A 25,241-nucleotide genomic window follows, 5' to 3' on the forward strand; every position below is an offset into this window, starting at 1 on the left:
ACATAAAATCAAACACACAGCAGGTCTTTCAGCATCTCCAATTTTATTGTGCTTATTTTTTTCTAAAACTAACCAAAATTCATTCTTTTTGAACATAAAACCAGTTCTTCCTTTTGTCTATTTTCGATATTGCTGGTCGTGGACTTTAGTGCATTTAGTTATTTAGTTTATTCACATCGCTTGAAAGTGTAGTTTTCTATTTGCATAGTACTGGAACTGTCGATAATTATTTACTTAATTCTCTTCCTCACTCTCTCTGGTTGGCAATTAGCCCTTCAAAGTGATGTTTTTTTTCATGATACAAGAGTTTTTTTAACCAAATCAATAGCTGGGTCATGGAGAGAAAACACATTGGGACTCCTTGTGCTGGCTCCACCATTGTGTAAGATGATAACTAATTTTTTTAATCTGAATACTACTTTACTGAACGAACTCCATTGATGACCTTACTACGCAAACTTTGGTCTACTGATCTTTGGTCAATGTACTAGGAATGCAGATTTCTTGGAAAATTTCAGAAGGTTTCAGAGATGAAGCGGGTGATGTTGTAAAGAAACCTTACAGGCACAGTAGTGTAGCGATTAGCGTAACGCTATTACAGCGCCAGCTACACGGGTTCAATTCTGGATGCTGTCTGTAAGGAATTTGTACGTTCTCCCCGTGTCTGCGTGGGTTTCCTCCGGGTGCTCCGGTTTCCTCCCACATTCCAAAGACTAGGAAGTTGTGGGCATGCTATGTCGGCTTTGGAAGCGTGGCGACAGTTGTGGGCTGTCCCCAGAACATTCTACGCAAAAGGTGCATTTCACTGTGTTCCAATATACATGTGACTAATAACGATATAAGGATGACCGTACAAAAATTGAACTATTAAGGTGATCAGGAGTAAATATGAGTCACTATGATAACAGTGGTAGATGTGCAGAACTTAGGTTAGAATAGGCTATGCACAACAGTGTTTTGGGTGAGCTGTACCAATTCACCCAATCATCCTCCTCCTCTCCAAATAGAAAAGCCCTATCTCCCTCAACCTATCCTCATAAGACATGCTCTTCAATCCAGGCAGCATCCTGGTAAATCTCCTTTGCACCCTCTCTAAAGCTTCCACATCCTTCCTATAATGAAGTGACCAGAACTGAACACAATACTCCAAGTGTGGTCTAACCAGAGTTCTATAGAACTGCAACATTACCTCGCGGCTCTTGAACTCAATACCCCGGCTAATGAAAGCCAACGCACCATATGCCTTCTTAACAACCCTATCGATCTGCGCGGCAACCTTGAAGGATCTATGGGCGTGGACCCCAAGATCCCTCTGTTCCTCCACACTGCTGAGAGTCCTACCATTAATCTTGTATTCTGCCTTCAAATTCAATCTTCCAAAGTGTATCACTTCACACTTTTCTGGGTTGAACTCCATCTGTCACTTCTCAGCCTAGGTCTGCATTCTATCAATGTCCTGTTGTAATCTACAGCAACCTTCTACACCATCCACATCACCACCAACCTTCATGTTATCAGCAAGTTTACTAATCCACCCTGTTATTTTTGCACCTCTTCAATATATGCCTCCCGATCTGGTCCTCAGTGTCTCTGCTGCTATTGGGGGATCTGTAGAATACCCCTAATAGATAATTTTTTGGGACCAAGTTATCTCTAGGGAGTATGTTCATTGTTTCAGTTAACATATTTATTTGTCTAATACCATTGTTATGCAAATAAATACATTACGTCAAAATTTCACTTCTAGCTATTTAAGTCTAAGTTTTAAATCACTAAGTTCTGCATCAAAATCTATACATTTCTGATCAATTGAACATCAGTATGGTCAGCTTTATATTCCGTTGTTTAAGAACTTTGAAACATAATGTTTCAGTAGCTGCAGATGCAAAAGGTTTTGTTTTAATGCAGTTTGTTACATAGCTAAATAGTAATAGCCGAAAGTGAAAAGAGGAATTTGTATGTAGTGACATTACAAGCATTTTATGATTCTAATTCCTTTTATATGTGCAATCTTCTTGCCACAATAGGATTGTTTTCTCTTTAATAACAATAAATCCTTGTACTGCCTTTTCATATGAGGATTTATAATGTGAAAATGTTCTGAGGCTGCATTGAAACTGTCTTTAAAGCATGCTAAACAAAACATTTGTTTTCATTGGTGATTAAAGTGCCTGCATGCATCAAACGGCAGCTTAATCAATATATGTAAATCGGATCTATGTGCTGTGATGTGCATCGAACACTGAAGTAGGCAAATCTACTCATGAAGGAAGGGGACATGGCTGAGAAACCAGATTACTTCACAAGAATCTGGAATGCATTGCCTCAGGAGATGGTGGAGGTGAAGCTTTCACAATATTTAAGAAATAGCTGGACAAACACTTAAATAGCTATGACATAGAAGGCTATGGGACAAATGCAGGAAAAAGGGATTGATATAAATGGGCATAGTGGGCCAAAGGGCCTGTTTCTCTGCTATATGACTCCAAGTAACAAGATCCTGCAAAATCTCAGCAAAGTAATATGTACTTGAGATTTTGGACAGGATAAAAAGTGATAAAGAGAAGGTAGCAGAAAGGCTAGCTATACACAGAAGATAAATCATCCGGTGCAGTTGGGGTGCTGAGCTTGCTGTGGGAAGTAAGGGAAGAAATTGCAGATGCCATAAACTTCCAAACATCGAAAACATTTTGAGGATGGTGCCTGTGGACAGGAAAATTGCAAATATTACACCATCATATATAAGGCACACATCAGAAGCATGATGGAATGCTCTCTGTTTGCCTAGATGAGTGCATTTCTAACAACTGAAGATTAGTACCATCTGGGCCAAAGCAGCTCACTTAGTTGCCACCCCCTCAATCATCCTAAACGTTTATTCAGAATCAAAATCAGATTTATTATCACTGACTTGCATTACGTGAAATTTGTTGTTTTGCGGCAGCCAGACAGTGCAGACATAAGATTACTATAAATTACAAAATAAGTAAATCTTGGCAAAAAAAGGGAATAATGGGGTAGTATTCATGGACCGTTCAGAAATCTGATGGCAGAGGGGAAGAAGCTGTTCCTGAATCATTGAGTGTGGGTCTTCAGGTACCTCCTCCCCAATGGTAGTAATGAGAAGAGGAGATATCCCTGATGGTGAACGCTCTTAGAGATGGATGCCCCCTTCTTGAGGCACCGCCTCTTGAAAATGTCCTTGATGGTGGAGAGGGTTATGCATGTGATGGAACTGGCTGAATCTACAACCCTCTGCAGCCACTTGTGCATTGGACCCTCCATACCAGGCTGTAATGCAACCAGTCAGAATGCTCTCCACAGTACAACTATAGACATTTGAAAGAATCTTTGGTGACATACCAAATCTCCTTAAACTCCTAACAAAGCAGAGCTGCTGGTGTGCCTTCTTTGTAGTTGCATCAATATGTGGGGCCCAGGATAGATCCTCCAAGATGTTGACACCCAGGAACTTGAAGCTGCTCACCCTTTCCACCAATGACCCTTCAATGAGGAGTGGTGTGTGTTCTCCTGACTTCCCCTTCCTGAAGTCCACAATCAATTCCTTGATCTTGCTGACATTGAGTGCAAGGTTGTTGTTGTGACACCACTCAACCAGCCGATGTATCTCACTCCTGTACGCCTCCTCGTCGCCATCTGAGATTCCCTCCACCAAAGCTGCAGAGTGCCCTCCATGTATACAATCCACAAAATTGAGTTATTCTGTTGGATTATTCCAACAGCACCTCTCAGTCCGGTGGCCTCCACTGCCATGAAGAACGGCAGCAGGGTGCATAGGAATGCTGCTTACCTCCAGGTAACCTCCAAGTCACACACCAACCTGATTTACTTGTCCTTCATTGTTTCTGGGTTGAAATGCTGGAACTTCCACCACAATGGCATTGTGGGAATACCTTGACCAGACGGTTCAAGAAGACAGCTCGCAATCACACCTCAGTAGGAGGTAGGCAATAAATATTGGCCTTTCCGGTGACACCCACATCCTGAAAAATAAATGAATATAAATTAAAACATCATTTGGCACTTCAATGTCATTTAGCACTTATTAAATAAAAGGTCCTTATTCATTGTCACTTTTAGGCATATAACGTAAAATAATTTGTTGCTCTGGCAAATCTTGGATTGTGAGATCATACTGCTAAATTAGCACTGTGTTGTCAGCTCCAAGCATTTGAAGTAAATATACTGGGGAGCAGTATTTTTTGTTTTCTTGCTAGTTCTAAGAGGGAGCCATTCTATTTGCTGACCATTGTATTCCCTCCTGGTATTCAGCAATATAAGTCTTAAGATAGTGCTTTACCCTAGATCTGGACTTGGTCACATGGGTTAGGTGCCACTATATTACTGAATATATTACGTCAACTATATCTTTTTGATATTAAGACAAGAACATCTTTACAAAAGTTCTGCAGAGAGGTTTGATTTGAGAATGTAATGGAGATAGCATGTCCCTTTCAATTTTAAGATTGAATCTCTGTTTTTAATGCTACTTGCTAAATCACATCCTGGCATTAAATGTACTGAATTTCTTTGTATTTTTGCAGGTAAGAGATGAAGAGATGGAGGAGCTCGATCAGCTGCTGTGTAATTACTGTGAGCTGTCTGTCGCAGGTGGAGTGGAGAATGCCTATGGAAAAGTGAACATTCTTCTTCAAACCTATATTAGCCATGGCGAGCTGGATAGCTTTTCACTCATTTCTGACTCTGCATATGTTGCTCAGGTAAGATCCAGGATACAGATTCATTTCTCTCTGTAAATATTGTAATATTGCGCAATTCCATCCTTGATGAAGATTCAAACCTTTGTGCCTTGTATTACAACTTTCAACTCAATAAGAAAGGAAGATGCTTTGATTTCCCACAAATAGAGAATTTGAGGTGATAATAATTTCTTAAAATATACCTTCAGTTGCAGCAAAATTTTGTACATTGTTGGAAATCATAACAACCTTCATCAATGCTCTGTTCAGAGTTCTCTGAAGCTTGTGAAAGAAAGATGAAAAGAAAATGTGCAAAGCTTTCTAACCTTCCCAAATTCTTTTTGAAAATATCATTATTTGTTTTTCATTTGATATTTATTTTCAACACTTTTTCATGTACCAATGATTGACCGTCATCTAATGTTCATTTGCACTTATCTACAGGTATTGATTTATGAGCTATTAACTTATAAAATCACCCCATACATGTCAACTTTTGATAAATTGGGAAGGAATGAAGAAGTCTGCTTGACTGATTTTGTAGACCTGTTGTAAATAAGTTACATACTACCAGAGATTAATCAATTCTCTAAGACCTTTTTTCAACAAAATGCATGCTGTTGAAGACCTTTTTTCAACAAAATGCATGCTGTTGAAGAATTCTGCTAACTTGAGATCATCTGTCTCAAGCCAGATCCCTTGCAGGTCCATATATATTTGGGGGAATAAATGTGGTAAAAGAGCAACCCACATTTATTGTATACTGCCTGCATTTTAATAAAATATTTCAAATCCACAGGGAGAAAGCAAGTGAAGTTAAACCTACTTAAATTAACAATTGGACTAAAATTATAGTAGTGTCCAGTTTTTCTAGCATCTGCAGAATTTCTTGTGGCTCCAGTTTGGGGGTTTCTTTTCTTTGAAAGGTTGCTAAAATCCAGAGCTTTATACAGAAGAAATTCACTCGTTGTGCTAGGATTGAGGAGAGGCCAGAGGCATTTGTGCAAATTCAGCAAATTGGGAAATATGTTTAGTGTAACAGTAAGAAAGAGGGTAAAATTTATGATAAATGTACAAGAAATTCGTATGATTATTTAAATGTCATGATATGAAATATTCGATGAAAAGCTGAAATACTTGCAAAGATCAAGGAAATAGGACAAAACGATATTTGTTTTTAAAAAAACAGCATTACAGCAATGGATCATAAGTGCTGTAAAATTCTATGAGTCTATAAAAGCTGATGATGCAAGAAATATTTTCAAAAATATTTTAACATTGTAGGTTAAAATGAATTTTACTTAAGCTGAAATAATGTGAAAAATTAAGATTTTTTTTCTGCAGTGTAGCAACTCAAATATGCCTGAACTAATTAGTGTAAGTTGTAATTGGACCCAGCCCTGAACATCTGGATAGCTACCCAGTAAAGAATAAATTTTGTATGGTCCATGCAGACCGTTTACACTAATATATCAAGTACAGATCTGCAAACATAGTATACCTGTGTTCTGCGCAAATTGCTACCATGGTAGTTAGTAGACCACAAATGCTAACAATTGGCACAGTCTAACTACATTGGATACTTAACATTGTTTTCATTCTAATTAAATATGGTGTAATTCTGTTTTCTTTTCAGTGCTGACATCCCATCAAAACATGGCTACTTTATTACTTCCTCTAGGTTTATGCTATCATTTAGTTTCTTTTTTGAGAACTCTACACTTTATTCACGTACAGAAAGGAAGTTGAGCTGTTATATAATTTATCTTAGAAGGGTCAGTAATAAGAGTACAACCTGATCTGTACAGTGTAAGATCTCTGTCTTGAATATCCAAAGAAAGTCAAGTATATTAAACTTTGAGTGGCAGCTTTGATTTTTCTTCTTCCGCTCATTAGTCAGTTCAACAAATTCTATCAATAATTTAACAAAACATACCTTGTGTGATGCAAGGTGCTTTCATGAGAAGTTTTTTCCCCATTTTTATGCTGAGTCCCCAGACTGAAGTTGAACAGACCATGATGATATAGCATTGAAGTAACAAGATTACTGCTCCTTTCTCAGCCAATCACTGTATCCGTGTTCCCAATTTTTAGAGCAAATGATTTGAATCAATAGGAAAATAAAATAAGGTGAACAGAGCAGGCCATCCCCAGGTAACAGAAGAGTTTGTTTTAACAGATGTCTATAAGTTTGTCCGTAAGTCATAAAGTACACTAACATCACTCGATATGGTAACCACACCTCCTCAGTATTGTCATGAATGGAATCAAAAGCACACGAGTCTGATAAGAATGAACAATTACTAAAAGTGGAGAGAGAGAGAGGAAATAAGTTCTGCTGTTTGTAGGAATGAACGTACATACATACATTGGACTTTTGAATTTAATAATATGGGAGTTCATTTCATATGAAGGGGTGTCCATAAATCAGGCATTCATAACCTGGGACAGCCTGTAATAGATTCCTTGCCCAAAAGAATAATTTACTTTTGCAAAAAAAAATTGTACAAGATTGCAATATAGAAGCATAAATATGAGCCATTCTCCAAATTCAGAATCAGTATTTTTTTCTTTTAAAAAAAGTTTTTTTTTTAACTTTTTATTTTTGTTTAAACAATACTAATATCTGGAAACTAACTGACTGAGTTGTTATCTCTCCTAAAGACAGTAGATTTAACATTATAATTTGTTCATTAACCCAAAAAATGCAGTAGTAACTGTTTCATCTTAATTTAGATCGCATTTATAGTTTAACAACAGTAATTATTAGCCGCCTTATGACCGACCAAGTTATCGTAAAGCAAAGAAACTCCAGATGCTGAAAATTTGAAATAAAAGCAGAAAATACTGTAAATGCTCAGGAGGTCTGGGGAAAGGTCATTGTCCTAAACTGTTCACAGATGCTGTCTCACCTGCTGAGTATTTACAGCATTTTCTGTTTTTATATCAGACCTGCACATTATATTGCTCATTGCAACTTACACTGAGGTCAGTGGCAGACTGATGGAATGCTGCAGTCTCAGATGCTCCATGTTTGGTTGACCTGTTAAGCCAAATTTTTGTCTACCTTTGAAACGTCCCAGGTTTCTTCTTTAGACCGCTTCCTAAAACTATGGCTTTGAACGTGCTGTAGATCAATTGCCTTGTAGTTTGGTGTCAAATTTGTAAATCTACAAGGTACTCTTGGATGTTCTATTACATAATGATGTACATATACTAGTAGTTATTATTCAGTGAAGACTAAGGAATCCTCCTAATCTTGCTCAACAGGTAAACCTCAATTGATGTTTTATATTTGTGTTTTATGTTTTGTAGTTCACATAATAATACTTAATTTGTTTTGAGGTTCTTTGAAGCTTATTGAGATCCAGCAAGATGATATACAGATCTAAGAATTATAGAACATGATGTCATAGAAGATGGCCTTTTGGCCTTAATATCCATGCCAATCAAAAGTAGAGCTATTTAGGATTAGTCCTACTTACCAAATCTTAATTTGTAGCTTTGATGAGTTGTGACATTGCAAGGCCTCATCCAGATATATTTTAAATATGATAGGAGTTTCTCTCTGCATCATTATTTTCAAACTTTGCATTCTTGATTCCCCACTACTTGGGGTCAAAACATTTTTCTTCAACTCCCCTCTAACGTTTCCAGCAAGTAACTTGAATAGGTGACCCTAGTTATCAGTCTGGTTGGCAAGGGAAATAGGTTGTTCTTGTTCAGCCATGATCTAATTAAATGGTAGTGGAGGCTTGAGGGGCCAAGTGATCTACTACTGCTTCTTATATCCTGCTTAGGCCTCTTATAATTTTATACACCTCATCTAAAGCCTAGTTAGTTGATTCTGCTCATAACTATAATTCTTCAGTCATGGTAACATCCTTGTTAATCTTCTCTCCACAATCTCTAATGCTGTCACATCCTTCATACAGTATTACCAGAATTCTGATGCATGTTGGTAACCTTCAGACATCCTGATACAGATCACCTGACATTCCATATTGATATGTGTCTTTTTTCTCTATTTCGCTTTGTTTAAAATTTCCAACTTTTATTCTTGCCATTTCTAGGGAAGTAGAGTGGATAAGTAAATATTTGACCCAAAACAATAGTTGTATATTTTGAAACTTGTAGTAATTTAACATCCCCCTAGAGGATATTCAAGAATGTACAAGAGTGGTGCATGAAATTTAAACTTAGGTTCTTAAATACAATTGAAATATTCCACCAGTCGAGTAATTAAATTGATCATTTTCAGGAATTGGAAAAGTGTAATAATAAGATTTGTGGATTTCTTGGTTTCTGAAAGCATACTGTGAGATTTAATTGAATGTTGTTGATATAGTTAGGAGGGAGTTAGCATCATTATAATTTTTTATCTGCAGTGAAACAAGTTGACACATTTTAACAGCATTGCAATGCATTTTACAAGTAATAAAATGAATTTGTTTCAGTTTATAGTAAGAGTTTTGATAAATGTACATGATATGTCATTGAGTACTAATATCAATGTAGGTAATTAATTTTTACATGTAAATGTATATTTTGTTGTATTCATTTCCAGCCATTTACTTGGACTGTTTTCTCTTGTGTTTATAGAATGCAGCTCGAATTGTCCGGGCGCTATTTGAAGTTTCTCTGAGAAGGAGATGGCCTGCAATGACATACAAGCTGTTAAATTTGTGCAAGATAATTGACAGGAGATTATGGGGATGGTGCAATCCGCTACGCCAGTTCTCAGTTTTGCCAGGTCATGTACTCACAAAGCTGGAGGAAAAGAAACTCACAATAGATAAGATGAAGGACATGCGCAAGGATGAAATAGGTAATCTTAAATGAACTTTTCATATTGGAAATGGCAGTATTGAAACCCATGGACTCAAGGGGTTGACGTGGGAAAAGTCAAGAAAAACAAGTAGAGAGTCATGGTAAATGGTTGGTTTTCAGACTGGAGGATGATAGGCAGTGATGTTCCCTCGCAGTCAGTGCTAGGGTCGCTGCTCCATTTGATTTTTTTGATGAACTGGATATGGGTGTGCAGAGTAAAATTTCAATATTGATAGATGACACCAAGCTCAGGTATATGGAAAATAGTGGTAAAGTCAGTAATAGACTGCAAAAGGATATAGGTAGAATGGCAGACTGGGCAGAAAGTTTGCCACTGAGAATTAAAACCAGGATTTATAATGTTTTGTGAGAGAGAACGATTAAGACAGTATAGGCTGATGCCATGGCCCTAAAGAGCATACTGCAGCCAAGAAGAAACCTGGGTTTATGCATGTATAATCTGTGAAAGTAAAGAAAGCAATTATTAAAGCATACAGGATCTTGGGCTTCACAAGTAGAGGCATTAGAATACAAAAGGTCAGAGTTTATTTTGAATCTTGATGATACTGAAGCTAAATCTGAAGTATTACAGCCAATTATGGTCAACAGACTCTAGGAAGGATGTGAAGGTTCTAGAGATGATGCAGAAGAGTGAGAGCTTTCAGCTACAGGGTGAGACTGGAGAAGCTGAGCTTGTCCTCCTTGGACCAAAGAAGGCTGAAAGGGGATTACATAAGATAAACAGAAGTTATTCCCGATAGCAGGCAGTTCAAGTGCCAGGGGATACAGCATTAACTTGAAGGGCAAAAGATGCACAATCTTTTTTACACAGTGACTGATTATGATTTAGAACAATGCCTTGAAGTGAGATAGAAACACAGCCAGTCATGGCTTTAAAAAGAGAATGGAATAGATATGAGGGAAAATATATGTAGGACTACACAGTAAGAATAGGGAAATAAGGCTAATTAGACTGCCCTACAGGGAGCGAACATGGATTCACTACACCAAAGTGTCTCCTTCCGTGTTCTGATTTTCCCTTCCTGAAGTCCACAATCAATTCCTTGGTCTTGCTGACATTGAGTGCGAGGTTGTTATTGCGACACCACTCAACCAGCCGATCTATCTCATTCCTGTACACCTCCTTATCACCCATCTGAGATTCTGCCAACAACAATGATGTCATTGGCGAATTCATAGATGGCATTTGAGATGTGCTTAGTGTCACGAACCAGCAACAAAAGAAACACACTGAGCATGATTCAGTGTTAAAAACTATTTTATTAATCACTACTTATGATAATACATAAAATAAAAGTAAAAATGTTAGTATGTTAGAATTCAAAAATGTTAAACCTTGAACGTTAACCCCAAAACTAAACTCTTTGTGTGTGTGTGTGACAAAGTCCAAAACTCCCAGTTCCGGAATGGTTCTTAAAGTTCAGTTCCGCAAGCCATAAGGTGAAACATGAGCAAGGGCTTCTTCAACAACCACCGTTGTCTGAAGATAAGATGTAGATGTAGAAAAACATAGAGAGAGTACATACGAAATCCAAATGTTCCACGATGGAACCCAAACGACACTCCAGTGTTTACTCGGTAGTGACTTCCTCACCCCGAAAAGCATCCGAACCGTGGTCGTCCACACACAAATACCTGTTTCCTTCTACAGGTCAGCAACAAAGTGAACTCCACCGGATTACTTCCAACTTCCATACATGGATTTCAGTGGCAAACACAGTTATTGTTTCTCATCCATCGATAGAGAAAACAAGCAGGCTGGTGTCTCTCTCCCTTCTCTCTCTCTCTCCTTCTTCTTCTTCTTACTTCTACAACGTCATTACGTCCTTTATCTTCTATTGACGTAAGCACGCCCCACACACACATACACACACACTCTCTATCTTAAAGGGACTTTCACTGAGTCCATAACATTAGCCACACAGTCATGAGTGTAGAGAGCATAGAGCAGTGGGCTAAACACACATCCTTGAGGTGCGCCTATGCTGATTGTCAGCGAGGAGGAGATGTTACTACCAATCTGCACTGACTGTGGTCTCCCGATAAGGAAGTCGAGGATCCAGTTGCAGAAGGAGGTACAGAGGCCCAGGTTTTGAAGCTTGTTGATTAGTACTGAGAGGATGATGGTGTTGAATGCTGAGCTGTAATCGATAAACAGCAGCCTGACATATGTTTTGCTGTTGTCTGGGGGCTCCAAAGCCAAGTGGAGACCTAAGCAAATTGCAGCGGATCCATGTCCTTGCTCAGGCAGGAGTTAATTGCAGCCATGACCAACCTCTCAAAGCCCTTCATCACAGTAGATGTGAGTGCTACTGGGTGATAGTCGTTGAGGCAACTCACCCTGCTCTTCTTGGGCACCAGTGTGATTGATGCCCTTTTGAAGCAGGTGAGAACCTCTGAATGCAGCAGTGAGAGGTTGAAGATGTCCTTGAATACTCCAGCCAGTTGGTCGGCACGGATTTTAAGTACCTGGGCAGGTACACCATCAGGGCCTAACACCTTGCGAGTGTTCACCCTCCTGAAGGATGTTCTGACGTCGGCCTCTGAGACAGAGATCACAGGGTTGCCAGATGCTGTGGGGATTCGCACAGGTGTAGTGTTATTCTCCCTTTCAAGGTGTGCATAAAAGGCGTTGAGCTCATCAGGGAGTGACGCATCACTGCCATTTATGCTGTTAGGTTTCGCCTTATAGGAAGTAATGGTATGCAAACCCTGCCACAGCTGTCATGCGTCCAATTGTGTCTCTAACTTCACACAGAATTGCCTTTTCGCTTTCAGGATGGTCTTCTGTAGGTCATACCTGGACTTCTTTTAGGGTTCTGGATCACCGGTCTTGAATGCCCAGATCTAGCCCTCAGCAGACTGCGAATCTCCTGGTTCATCCAGGGCTTCTGATTTGGGAAAACTCAGTATGTTCTCAATGGCACACACTCATCCACGTAGGTCTTGATGAAGTCAGTGATGACTGTGGCATATTTACTCAGATCCAAAGGTGAATCCCTGAATCTGGTCACTCCACTGATTCAAGGCAGTCCTGTAAATGCTCCTCTACCTCCCTCGACCATACCTTCGCAATGCTCACAAATGGTGCTGCGGTCCTCAGTCTCTGCCTGTATGTTGGGAGTAGAAGTACTTGCCAAAGTGTGGGTGTGGGATGGCGCAGTAAGTGTTCTTGATGGTGGTGTGACAGTGATCGAGTGTGTTGGCTCCTCTGGTTCCACAGGTAACGTGTTGGTGGTAGTTTGTCAGAGACTTCTTCAAGCTGGCCTGGTTGAAATCCCCCTTGATGATGGGGAAGGCATCAGGGTGCACCGTCTCATGACTGTTGATCACGGTGCTCAGCTCCTCCAGTGCCAGCTTGGCATTTGCCGGGGTAGAATGTACACCGCTACCAAAATGACAGTGGAGAACTCCCTTGGCAGATAAAATGGATGACACTTGACTGGCAGATGTTCCAGGTCAGGGGAGCAGGACTGAGACAGAACCATCATGTCTGTGCACCATCATGAGTTAATCATGAAGCAAACGCCTCTGCCTTTACCTGATGCTGCTGTCTGGTCCATGAAGTGGATGGTGAAGCCCTTGGGCTGAAGCACTGTGTCCGGAGTGCTGAGGGTGAACCATGAAGCAGAGTACACAACAGTCCCTGATGTCCCTCTGGTACTGCAGTCTTGCTCTGAGGTCTCCACTTTTATATTCAGAAATAAACTCGTTAGCTTCATGGACATTATAAGGCTAAATTATCTTAAGAAATTCAATAGAGTACTCTAAAGTAATGGAGAAAGACTTTGTATATGAGCACATTGCAGTGGTTGATGGCAAGTAAGCTGGGAATTCTAAATTAGTGAATTAGTTTGTAGGGTTGGACTGGAATTGGCTATTTTGAAGGTCTATTTTTTCATAACAACCCCAAATCAAGGACAAAATTAAACATATTGCACTGAGGTAACAAAATTTACTTTTTGGTTTTGAAGATAAATAGTGCCTGCAAAATATTGAACTTTGATGAATGCATTTTTATGTAAAAGATGACAGTTTTGAAAGATTTAATATTTCGAACTTTGTCTAGTTATGTTGAGGACCAGATTAATACTAATCGGACCTGAATTTGCAGTCGATGTTGAGCTGCCTGCTCATTGCTATTAACCCAGGGCAAAAGATTGCACTTGCATCATATGGTTCTCACAAGATAAACTTGCTGAAAAGTGCCAGTTCTGGTTTCAGTGACTAAACTGAAGGCCTTTCACTCAAATTCTGTCATTTGAGTTCAGGGAAGGGAGAGGAGCCAGAACAAGCTCTGCCCTTAAATGTCAAAGCAAAATCTTCAATAGCCAGCTAAGTTATACCTTCTTTTAACTAGCTCTCAAAACAATACAAAGGTTTCTGAAATTCAGGTTCTCAAAGTCTTTGAGATTTACTTTGAAGTAAATTTATATAGCATCTTCATTGTTAAAATTCTGCTTGGTTCTTCAAATTTTAGGCTCTTTATAAATGGGCTCAGATTTAACAATGTTATATGGTAAAATTGAAAGTGGCAGACTTCACAGGGTGAGCTTATTTGCACTGGAAAATTGAACAATTACCATTTTAAACTTTTATATTTCTAACATTTTATTTTTAAGTCTAATGATACTTCTGACTCAGTTGACTCTAAATGTACATCAACTTATTCAAAAACATGATAAAATTTACATTGTCATAAGCTTAGGCTCCTTGATTATGTCACACTGCAAGGAGTAGATTTCCACTTAACTGCCCAGGGAATTGGGGGGCTGTTGGATTTTCATTTTCTTGGTCCCACTGCTTGGACAAGTGTACCCTTTGTTGAAGGTACTCATTCAACCCAACCCTTCGTGTTTTGCCATTTGTGAATTGTAAATTGACCCATTGTAAGTATGACATGTTCATACCAATCTTAACATGTAAAGATCTTTTACAGCCAGCTAAAAAAAGTTTTTTGACAGGTGCTCCTAATCCAAACCATGTGATGAGAGCCTTAGAAAGAAAAAGCCAAGTAATTTTGAATAGATTTAGAGGAAATTTGGAATAGATTTGGAAAAACTACAAGTAAGAGTAAGACTAAGGAAATGAGAGCAATATTTGTATTGGTATTAAAGTATTAAATATACCAAAATGGTATTTGTTTTGGTACAGAAAACTCATGTAGACCTCAAACTGATATGGACCTGAACCTGCTAGCCTCCTGGAGGTCACATGAGCATATTGCTAGTAACTTTTGAGAAATGCAAAAGCCTCAAAGCAGTGAGGTTTTAGTAGGTACCAGATGCTTTTAACCTAATGCCCTTGTTTATTTTTGTAGTGTCATGAGTCTATTTGCCTGAGATTTTACAAGCAGTAGTTTGTTTATTTTTTAATGGAAGTACTGTTGAGGCCAGATTTATTTGTCTCTAACCCTCCAGCTAAACAAATATTTTATGGTACGAAAACTCATTTGAAAATTTCAGAATGAAAGCTTCTTGGAACAGAACAAAATCATTTGCTGTAAAAAGAGGTACTTCAGTTTGTGTTTTTAAATATTGTCAGAAATGAGGTTGCATTTAAAGAGTAGTTTCCTCGGTAATGCAAGAAGCTGGGTCATAGGAAAACTTAAATTAGATTGGAACACCTCAAGGAAAGCCATTCCATTAGGTTATTTGCTAGTAAAAACCTGTCCACTGTTTCTTAAGGTACTTGTTTAATCAAATTTTGTTTTCTTGTGTAGGCCACATGCTGCATCATGTTAACATTGGATTAAAAGTGAAGCAATGTGTTCATGAAATTCCTTCCATATCTATGGAAGCAAGCATTCAGCCCATCACCCGAACTGTCCTTCGAGTTCGCCTGACTATTAATCCAGACTTCAAATGGCATGACCAGGTAAAAAAAAACAGGGTCCAAGGGGATGGGGCAGCATGCAAAGATTGGTTGCAGAAGTAGGACCTGCTTTTTTTTTCAGGTTTTCTGACACATTTTGTTTTTTTCACAGCTGCAAGTGACTAATTAACTCCAAAATAAAGCTTAAGATAAAAAAGGGTTGCAAAAGATTTGAAACAATGTAAATTTTCTTAAGTTTGCCTCTCAACAAAATTTGCCCTTAGGACAGTTGCATAAAATAGAAGCCTCTGTTTTGAAGTATTTTTATTCATATATCTTAAATGTTGTGAAACTGAGTAGATATCAGCTTCTTTGGGGCAGGCAAGGTGAGCTTTACAAGGCTGTTAAATCTGGTAATGGTGAAAATAGGGAGGAGGAAGTGGCAACAGAGGACGGCAATATTTGAGGTGAAAATTGAGGTGAAATCAGCCATGATTAAATGGCAGAGCAGACTAGATGGGCCGAATGGCGTAATTCTGGTCTAAAACTGGTGACTTTCAATTAGAGTTGTTTTAAGCTCAGATCAAGGTCAATCTATTCATCGAAATTGCAAACTGAATTTGTGAAAGCAATTATGAAAAAGAATACTGTTGAAAGCAAGGATGGGGAAATATGCAAACTGGATATTGAATAACAGAAATAAAATCAGCTTATCACAATTGAAGTAGGACAAACTTCCAGCTCTGTTATCACAAATGAGTTGGCCCCTTTGTGATGGCTATGGACTAAAGTTAACAGTGGACAAGAGCATAAAAACTACCACAGTCTTGTTCATCTCTATATTTGATTTCAGACGATACAATGGTGATTTTGTCATTGTGAGAAATCTACTGAAGTAGGCTGCCTCTTGTTAAATGGGTGATATAATGAAAAGTGAAATGAAAAGCAAGAATTATGTAATTACAACAAATCACAAAATGGATAAAATGGCTGACCGCTTTAGTAACAATGTAGCTACAAAAATTCTTTACCTGTCAATCATGAGTTATTAAACAAATTGAGTAGACATTGTGTTTCCGGCTGCATGATGTCCCTTGCTTTCAGTACATAGATGGGAAAATTCCCCGTTACCTTTCAATCAATGGCTCCATGAGATGTGTTCCATTACCTCGCCACCCACCCAAGTTACTCCAGCTGCTTCTCCCATTCACCCAGCTTCCTGCTCAATGTGTCTTCTAAATTCTGAGCAGTAATTTTCTTCAGCTATAATGAGTATAGAAAGGCATGTTAGTGTGTGGTAGGGCAGGTTTTGAAAATAGGAAAAGAAACACAGCAGGTTCAGGAGATATAGTAGAACTCTGTTAAAGGTAATGCAAGCTTTCAACTGCATTCGTTTGAGATGGAATTAAGCTGTATATAACACACAAGCTTCATTTTGTCACTAGAAAGGTTTGTATATTTCAAATTCGCCTTCTGTGATATGGTTTGGGAATTGAAGAAAATTCCAGTCAATTCTATTACCCATTTGGGAAAATTCAAAGTGCATTTGTCATCTCTGGTAGGCGTAGAAAACATGTGGATAGGTAAGGAATAGCAAGTAATTTGGATTCATGCCTTTCTCTTTAAAAAGTAAGAATACCAATATTTTAAAATAAATATGTTCATTCTTTTGATAGTTTGTGCACTAAACCAAGATTTTTTTTTAAGTTTGAGAACTTCATTAAAATATGTGCTTATATTTTTTGTAAATCGATATCTAAATTTAAGTGTATTGAATTCAGGCAAGTATAACTGAAGCAGAACCTAATTATTAACTTTAATGTACCTTGTGACTTGTAGATTAACTACTGTGGTGATATTAACATTTTTGCAAAAACTGATAGCAATGATCCAAAGTGGTTACTTTTCCTTAGCTCTTAATTACTAAGCTGTTCAAAACTCCCTGTTGCCTGTGTTCCCTATATGAATTATAATGTTGTTAAAAATAAGATCATTGTGGACAAAAATACACTGGAAGTTCCTTCAAAGCATTGCCTTGTGAAAATACTATAACAGTATTATGGATTGTTCCTTGTGTACTCTAAGTGATTGCTGCCTTTTTTCTGATACATGGTACGATATGAATAAGCCCAAGCCAATGTTGTCAGTAAATGCAGTGTGATCCATACCGTTTGTTTAATGGGGAAAACTGATTGTATAGTGCCTTGAAATACTTGTTTAAAAGAGGTATGTACAATCAAAATCTTGAAAAAGCACTTCAGGTAATACATTCTGTTTTAGAGAGCAGTGACATTTTTTCAGAGCGAAACTGTTCTCCGGTGGATATGCATACACAAAAAATGAGCTGCAAAGTATCAAGTGTATGCTTCCTTTGGCATTTTATGACTTCACGGTTTTGATTGTAAATTGAGAATTGTGTTAGATGGATAATTTTCCAAAATGAGATTTAAGTCAGAGGTATGATTGCTATTTGTGAGGTTCCATATCAGTAGTGGGTACTTGCATAATTCACAAGTTCAGTTGGTCTCACGAAGCAGTATTGCAGTAAATACTTACAAATATCTACTTTTAATAATCCTTATTATTACATAATCTTATAGCTATTGCCATGTATTATCTAATCCTCATTCTCAGGTTCTCTGTACCTCACAGTTATAATAACAATTTTGCATTTTAACCGTTTTACCTAAGAACAGACAAAATTGGAGCTGGAGGAATCCATACCGCCCCTCAGATTAGTTCTATCTTTTAATGAATTCACATCCAAACTTTTTTTTATCAACTCCACTTTCTTGTCCATCGCTGCATTCCTTATATGAAAATCAAAAACCGCAGCCACTGGAAATAAGAAATAAAATAGAACATGCTAGAAACACAGGCTGCATCCATTAAAATGGCAATGAAGTTAACATTTCAGATCAAAGACACTTCGTCAGAACTGTTATTCCTTGGTTCTTTCAGTGTTCCAAAATGTACTGTTCCCAGTCTTAAATAAACTCACTGACTGAGTATCCACAGCCTTCCATAGAAGGAATTTCCAGAGACACAATTTTGAATCATAAGTTTATACTGTGCAAAAAGCAACAGTGCAACGGAACAACTAGGTCTTTTAATCAAACTGTTAATTGTATTGCAGACGCTGAATGATGTTGACAAAGTTCATTTGATCTCATAGAAACTTAATAGGTGTTTTAAAGACTTAAGAAACAGAACTGTTACTAGTGTTAATGTTTAACTACTGAAAAGAAGAACACATGCAGAGATTTCACATCAATAATCACAAAGCAAATTCCAAGAAGTCTTAATATAACTCCAGAATTGGGCTGAAAGCTGGAGTCCTTTCAGGTAGATACTGTTCTTGAGCTGTTTCTGATTCAATGTGGAAAAATGTTGTTTTAGAACCATAGAACACTGCAGCACAGAAAACAGGCCATTCGGCCATTCTAGTCTGTGCTGAAACTTTATTCCGCTAGTCCCATTGGTCCATAACCCTCCAGATCTCTCCCACCCATTTATCTATCCAATTTATTCATAGAACTTAAGAGTGAGCCTGCATTTGCCATGTCAGATGGCAGCTCGTTCCACACTCCCACCACTCTCTGAGTGAAGAAGTTCCCCCCAATGTTCCCCCCTAAACCTTTTCCCTTTCACCCTAAAGCCATGTCCCCTCGTACTTATCTCTCCTAATCTAGGTGGAAAGAGCCTACTCGCATTTACTCTGCCTATACCCCTCATAATTTTGTAAACCTCTATCAAATCTCCCCTCATTCTTCTACGCTCCAAGGAATAAAGTCCTAACCTGTTCAATCTTTCCCTGTAACTCAACTCCTGAAGACCCGGCAACATTCTAGTATATCTTCTCTGCACTCTCTCAATCTTACTGATATCCTTCCTATAGTTAGGTGACCAGAAATGCACACACTACTCCAAATTTGGCCTCACCAATATCTTATAAAACCTCACCATAACACCCCAACTCCTATACTAAATACTTTGATTTATGAATGCCAGAATGACAAAAGCCTTCTTTACAACCCTGTCTACCTGTGACGCAACTTTCAGGAAATTATGTATCTGAACTCCCAGATCCCTTTGTTCCTCTGCACTCCTCAGTGCCCTACCATTTACTATGTCCTACCTTGATTTCTCCTTCCAAAATGCAACACTTCAAACTTGTCTGCATTAAATTCCATCTGCCATTTTCTGGCCCATTTTTCCAATTGGTCCTGATCCCTCTGCAAGCTTTGAAAGCCTTCCTCGCTGCCCACAACGCCTCTAATCTTAGTCTCATCAGCAAACTTGCTGATCCAATTTACCACATTATCATCTAGATCATTGATATAGACAAACAACAGTGGTCCCAGCACAGATCCCTGAGGCACACCACTAGTCACAGGCCTCCAGTCTGAGAAACAATCATCCACTACCACTCTGTCTTCTCCCACACAGCCAATTTCTAATCTAGTTTACAACCTCTCCATGGATACCTAGTGCCTGAGCCTTCTGAACTAACTTCCCATGTGAGACATTGTCAAAGGCCTTACTAAAGTCCATCTAGACAACATCCACAGCCTTTCCTTCATCTACTTTCTTGGTAACCTCCTCGAAAAACTTTACAAGATTTGTTAAACATGATCTACCGCGCGCAAAGCCATGCCGGCTATCCTTAATCAGCCCTTGGCTGTCTAAATACTTGTATATCCGATCTCTCAGAACACCTTCCAATAATTTACCTACTACTGATGTCAGGCTCACTGGCCTGTAATTACCTGGTTTACTTTTAGAGCCTTTTTTAAACAACGGAACAACATGAGCTACCCTTCAGTCCTCCAGCACCGCACCCGTGGCTAAGGACATTTTAAGTATATCTGCCAGGGCCCCTGCAATTTCTACACTAGTCTCTCTCAAGGTCCGAGGAAATATCACGTCAGGCCCGGGGGATTTATCTACCTTTATTCACTGTAAGGCAGCAAGCACCTCCTCCTCTTAAATCTCTATATGTTCCATGACACTACTGCTTGTTTCCCTTCCTTCCATATACACTATGCCAGTTTCCTGAGTAAATACTGATGCAAAAAAACTGTTTAAGATCTCCCCCATCTCCTGAGGCTCCACACATAGACAACCACTCTAATCTTCTAGGGGACCAATTTTGTTCCTTACTATCCTTTTACTCTTAATATACTTGTAGAAAACCCTTTGGGTTTACCTTCACATTATCTGCCAAAGCAACCTCATGTCTTCTTTTTGCCTTCCTGATTTCCTTCCTTAGTATTTTCTTACATTTTCTATACTCTTCAAGTACCTCATCTGTTTCTAGTTGCCTATACCTTCTATACACCTCTCTCTTTTTCTTAACCAGATCGTCAATATCCCTTGAAAACCAAGGTTCCCTATGCCTGTTAACTTTGCCTTTAATTCTGGCAGGAACATGCAAACTCTGCACTCTCAAAATTTTGCCTTTGAAGGCCTTCCACTTACTGAATACATCCTTGCCAGGAAACAACTTATCCCAATCCACTCTTCCTTGATCCTTTCTCATATCCACACAATTGGCCTTTCTCCAATTTAGAACCTCAACTCGAGGACCAGACCTATCCTTATCCATAATTAACTTGAAACTAATGACATCATGGTCACTGGACTCAAAACGTTCACCTACACATACTTCTGTCACCTGACCTGTCTGGTTCCCTAATAGGAGATCAAGTATTGCATTCTTTCTCGTTGGTACCTCCATATATTGATTTAGAAAACTTTCCGGAACACATTTGACAAACTCCAAGCCATCCAGCCCTTTCACAGTGTGGGAGTCCCAGTCAAAATGTGGAAAGTTAAAATCCCCTACTATTACAACTTACTGTTTCTTACATCGGTCTGCTATCTCTCTACAGATTTGCTCCTCCAATTCTCTCTGACTATTAGGCGGTCTATAATACAACCCTATTAGTGTGGTCACACCTTTCCTGTTCCTCAGCTCCACCAATATGGCCTCTGTAGATGAGCTTTTTGCGCTGTCCTGTCTACACACAGCTGTAATATTTTCCCTGACTAGTAATGCCACTCTTCCCCCTTTCATCCCTCCTCCTCTATCATGTCTGAAACAATAGAACCCCAGAACACTAAGCTGCCAGTCCTGCCCCTCCTGCAACCAACTCTCACTAATAGCTATAATGTCGTAATCCCATGTGCCAATCCACACCCTAAACTCATCTGCCTTACCTACAATACTCCGTGCATTGAAATAGATACACCTGAGGACATTTCTATCATGTACAAACCTTTGATTTCTGTCTATACATGCAGTCTTCGCATAATCTTTATCCTCCTCCACTTCACTATCTGCTCTAACACTATGGTTCCCCTCCCCCTGCAAAGAAGCACTGCTTTTGCAAAGAAGCACCTCATTTATATTTGTTGGCATGTCCTGGATAGCCTGAAATCATAGAGAATTGTCATAGAAAGATAACTTGGTGATGGTACTTCATAATAGACCAAGTAAACATTGGCCATGAAAATGGAGGATAGATGTGAATAAGATGGAAAAGATAGATAGAAATTTTAGGGTTTATTGCCTTAGCGTCCTCCAATGTAAATGATTGTTGGATGGATAATGATTGCTGTATTGTCATCTTTGATTTATTTAATTAAGGCTATATATTATTAACATTTTGAACTTGACCGTGAAGTGAATATTTACATACTGCATGCATGTTGAAGGAAGCAGTTGCAACCATGATGATGAGTTTAGGTTTTCAATTACTGTAGGTAATTTATTTAAAGGGATATGGTTGGTCAAGACTTCCAATTTGCACATCAATAATTCCTGCATGTAAACAAGAGTCAGAAAATTAGGATAGATATTTAACATTGCAATGGTGATTAATATTAATAATTTCTTAAACAGTTTCAAAGCTTACTGTTAGCATATTTTGGATGTTCTTTGTTTGGCCAACATCGTCTGTTGCATTGGTCCATTTAATTAGTCAGCTTCTGCCACATTAATCAGTGCTATTCCGCTGATTGTTTTTGGGTTACAATGTAATTGATTGAATAAAAGGTCATTGGATTTCTTTTTAAAGTACTAGAAAGTATTTGTTTCTTCCTATTCCTACTTCTACCTTGAACTAGTATAGCAACAATGCAATGTAAATAAAGAATCAGCAGGGGGAGTGCTGAGTTAATGAAAAGATATATGAAAATATCCACTGTCATCTACTTTATTGTACATAGTTGTGGAGTTTTATATTCTAGCTAAAAAAATGTGGAAGGGTTTAATTAAAATTGCATTCCAGAAATCATGATTATTTGCTTTTATTATGGAAGCACTGATGTGCATCATGGAAAGGCTGGTCTTTCTTCATTCAAATAAATATCTACAGACCATGCAAAAATAGAATATGTGGAATAGGAGCAAAAATGTTTTAAAAAGACTACATTTTAAATAACTGTAAGCATAAAATAGTGTTTTTTTCTGCATAGGCTTAACCACTGAGCAATTTCAATCAACTGATAGAAAGGCCAAGATCAATGAAAAGTTTAAAATTGATGCAGATTTAGATGACATCAGCAAACAACATTTCGGGTTGAGACCCTGCATCAGGATTGAGAGTGAAGAGGAAAGGGGGAGGAATGAGATGGGGCAGTAGGAGATTAGTGGACAGGAGGTGAGGGTTACCTGAAATTGGAAAATTTGGTGTTCATACCATTGGGTTGCAGATTATAGAGATGGAATATGAGGTGTTGTTCTATTGGGCCTCACCCAAATTATGCATTGTACAAGCAATTCAGAATCTACTGAAATGGCACTGAGCAGAGTCACCTGGTTACTGTCTCTCAGATCATAACTCCCAGTTACCTTCTCTTTGATGCTAGTAAAGGATTTTTCCAGATTCTAGTTGCCTCCTCTGTTCCCAGATCTTTGAGAGCAGTTGACATTTTTAATAATGGCTTTCCAAAGAGAATTGGATAAAAACATGATCATAATTTTTGAAGGTTATCAAAAGTTACAGGCAGGTCTTGATCAGCTGAGTAAGTGGGCCGAGGAATGGCAAATAGAGTTTAATTCAGATCAGTGCCAGGTGTTGCATTTTTGTAAAGTCAGATCCAGGTAGGACTTTCACAGTGAATGGCAGGGCCCTGGGGAGAGTTGTAGAACAGAGGGACCCTGGAGTACAGGTACGTGGTTCCCTAAAAGTGGAGTCACAGGTATACACAGTGGTGAAGAAGGCTTTTGGCATGCTGGCCTTCATAAGTCAGAGCACTGAGTATAAAAATTGAGAGGCCATGGTGCAGTTGTACAGGATGCTCGTGAGGCCGCACTTGGAGTACTGTGTTCAGTTTTGGTCACCTTGCTGTAGGAAACGTGTTATTTAACCGGAAAGAGTGCAGAAAAGATTGACAAGGATGCTGCCAGGACTTGAGGGACTGAATTATAGGGAGAGGTTGGACAGGCTAAACTTTATTCCTGAGAGCATAGGACACTCAGAGATGATCTTACAGAGGTGTATAAAATTATGAGGGGCATAGATAGGGTCAATAAACTCAGTTTTCTTTCCCCAGAGTTGGGGTGTCAAGAACTAGAGAGCATAGGTTAAAGGTGAGAGGGGAAAGATTTAAGAGGAACTTGAGGGGCAACTTTTATACACAAAGGGTGGTATCCATGTGGAATTAGCTGCCAGAGGAAGTAGTTGAGGCAAGTACAATAACAACTTTTAAAAGACAGTTGGACAGGTACATGGAATGGAAAGGTCTACAAGGTTATGGGACAAATGCTGGCAAATGGGACTAGCTTGAATGGGACATCTTGCTCGGCATGGACCCATTGGGCCGAAGGGCCTGTTTCCATGCTGTATTACTCTTTGAAAGGGGGGAAAAAAACACAGAATTGGAAAAGAGCCAGGGAATGGGAATAATTGAATTACTCTTTGATGAGGTGATGAAGACTCTGTGCCTAAATAACTTCATCATTTGCTGTGTTATTGTTGTGATAATATTACTCCAGTGTCATTTTCTTAAAGTTAGTTTCAGTAGTTTTGGAAGACAGAAATTAATTAATAGCATTGGTCTTCACAGACTCATGGATCTGTAGGTGAGCCTTGGTGGATTTGGGTGGAAGATCCTGTGAATGACCACATATACCATTCAGAGTACTTCCTTCTCCAAAAGAAACAGGTGAGGTGCAACCACATTGGTAATACAATCGTGACATTTTCCCCATTGCTGCTGATTTTGTGGATTGTGGTTGCTGGCTCAGTAAACTGGAGTTGACGGTATTGTTTCAGCCACTGGAATACATTTCCTGAAAAATGTTCATGCAACCAAGATTTGTTTACAGTTTTACAGTGACCATAGAGGGTTGTTTAATTTTCATTATACAATGTATGCAAATATATCTTAAAGCTATTGACCATGATGAAAATGAAAATGTTTGGCAATTGCATATCTGATTCATGTTTGTCACAATGTACAATTTGTCATTGTTCTCCAAAGCAATATAAATTGAATGTTGATTCACCCTTTTGAACTTTCTTCAAACCAAGCTGTGTTGAATTTGAATTCAGTTTTCCAGTCAGAGTCAATCCTATCTATCAATTTAAATAATTAAAAGTTTTCTTAAGAATGCTTCCAATACGGCACGGTAGCGTAGCGGTTAGTGCGATGCTATTACAGCGCCAGCGATAGGGGTTCAATTCCTGTCGCTGTCTGTAAGAAGTTTATACGTTCTCCCATGTCTGCGTGGGTTTCCTCTTGGTGCTCCGCTTTCCTCCCACATTCTAAAGATAGGTTAATTTGGGGTTTAAAATGGGCGGCGCAGACACGTTGGGCCGAAAGGGCCTGTTACCACGTTGTAAA

General features: G+C 38.7%; 1 protein-coding gene across 1 annotated transcript in view; it reads left to right on the forward strand.

The window, feature by feature from the left end:
• The window catches only part of ascc3 (activating signal cointegrator 1 complex subunit 3), a 343,029-nt gene that overhangs the window by 199,495 nt on the left and 118,293 nt on the right, over nucleotides 1-25,241 (forward strand). The window contains 4 exon segments of the mRNA XM_052024551.1: nucleotides 4,566-4,742; nucleotides 9,324-9,549; nucleotides 15,295-15,449; nucleotides 24,462-24,560. Coding sequence (XP_051880511.1) covers nucleotides 4,566-4,742; nucleotides 9,324-9,549; nucleotides 15,295-15,449; nucleotides 24,462-24,560 — 657 coding nt within the window.

The sequence above is a fragment of the Pristis pectinata genome, chromosome 10 (assembly GCF_009764475.1).
Source record: "Pristis pectinata isolate sPriPec2 chromosome 10, sPriPec2.1.pri, whole genome shotgun sequence".
In the NCBI taxonomy this organism is placed as follows: Eukaryota; Metazoa; Chordata; class Chondrichthyes; order Rhinopristiformes; family Pristidae; genus Pristis; species Pristis pectinata.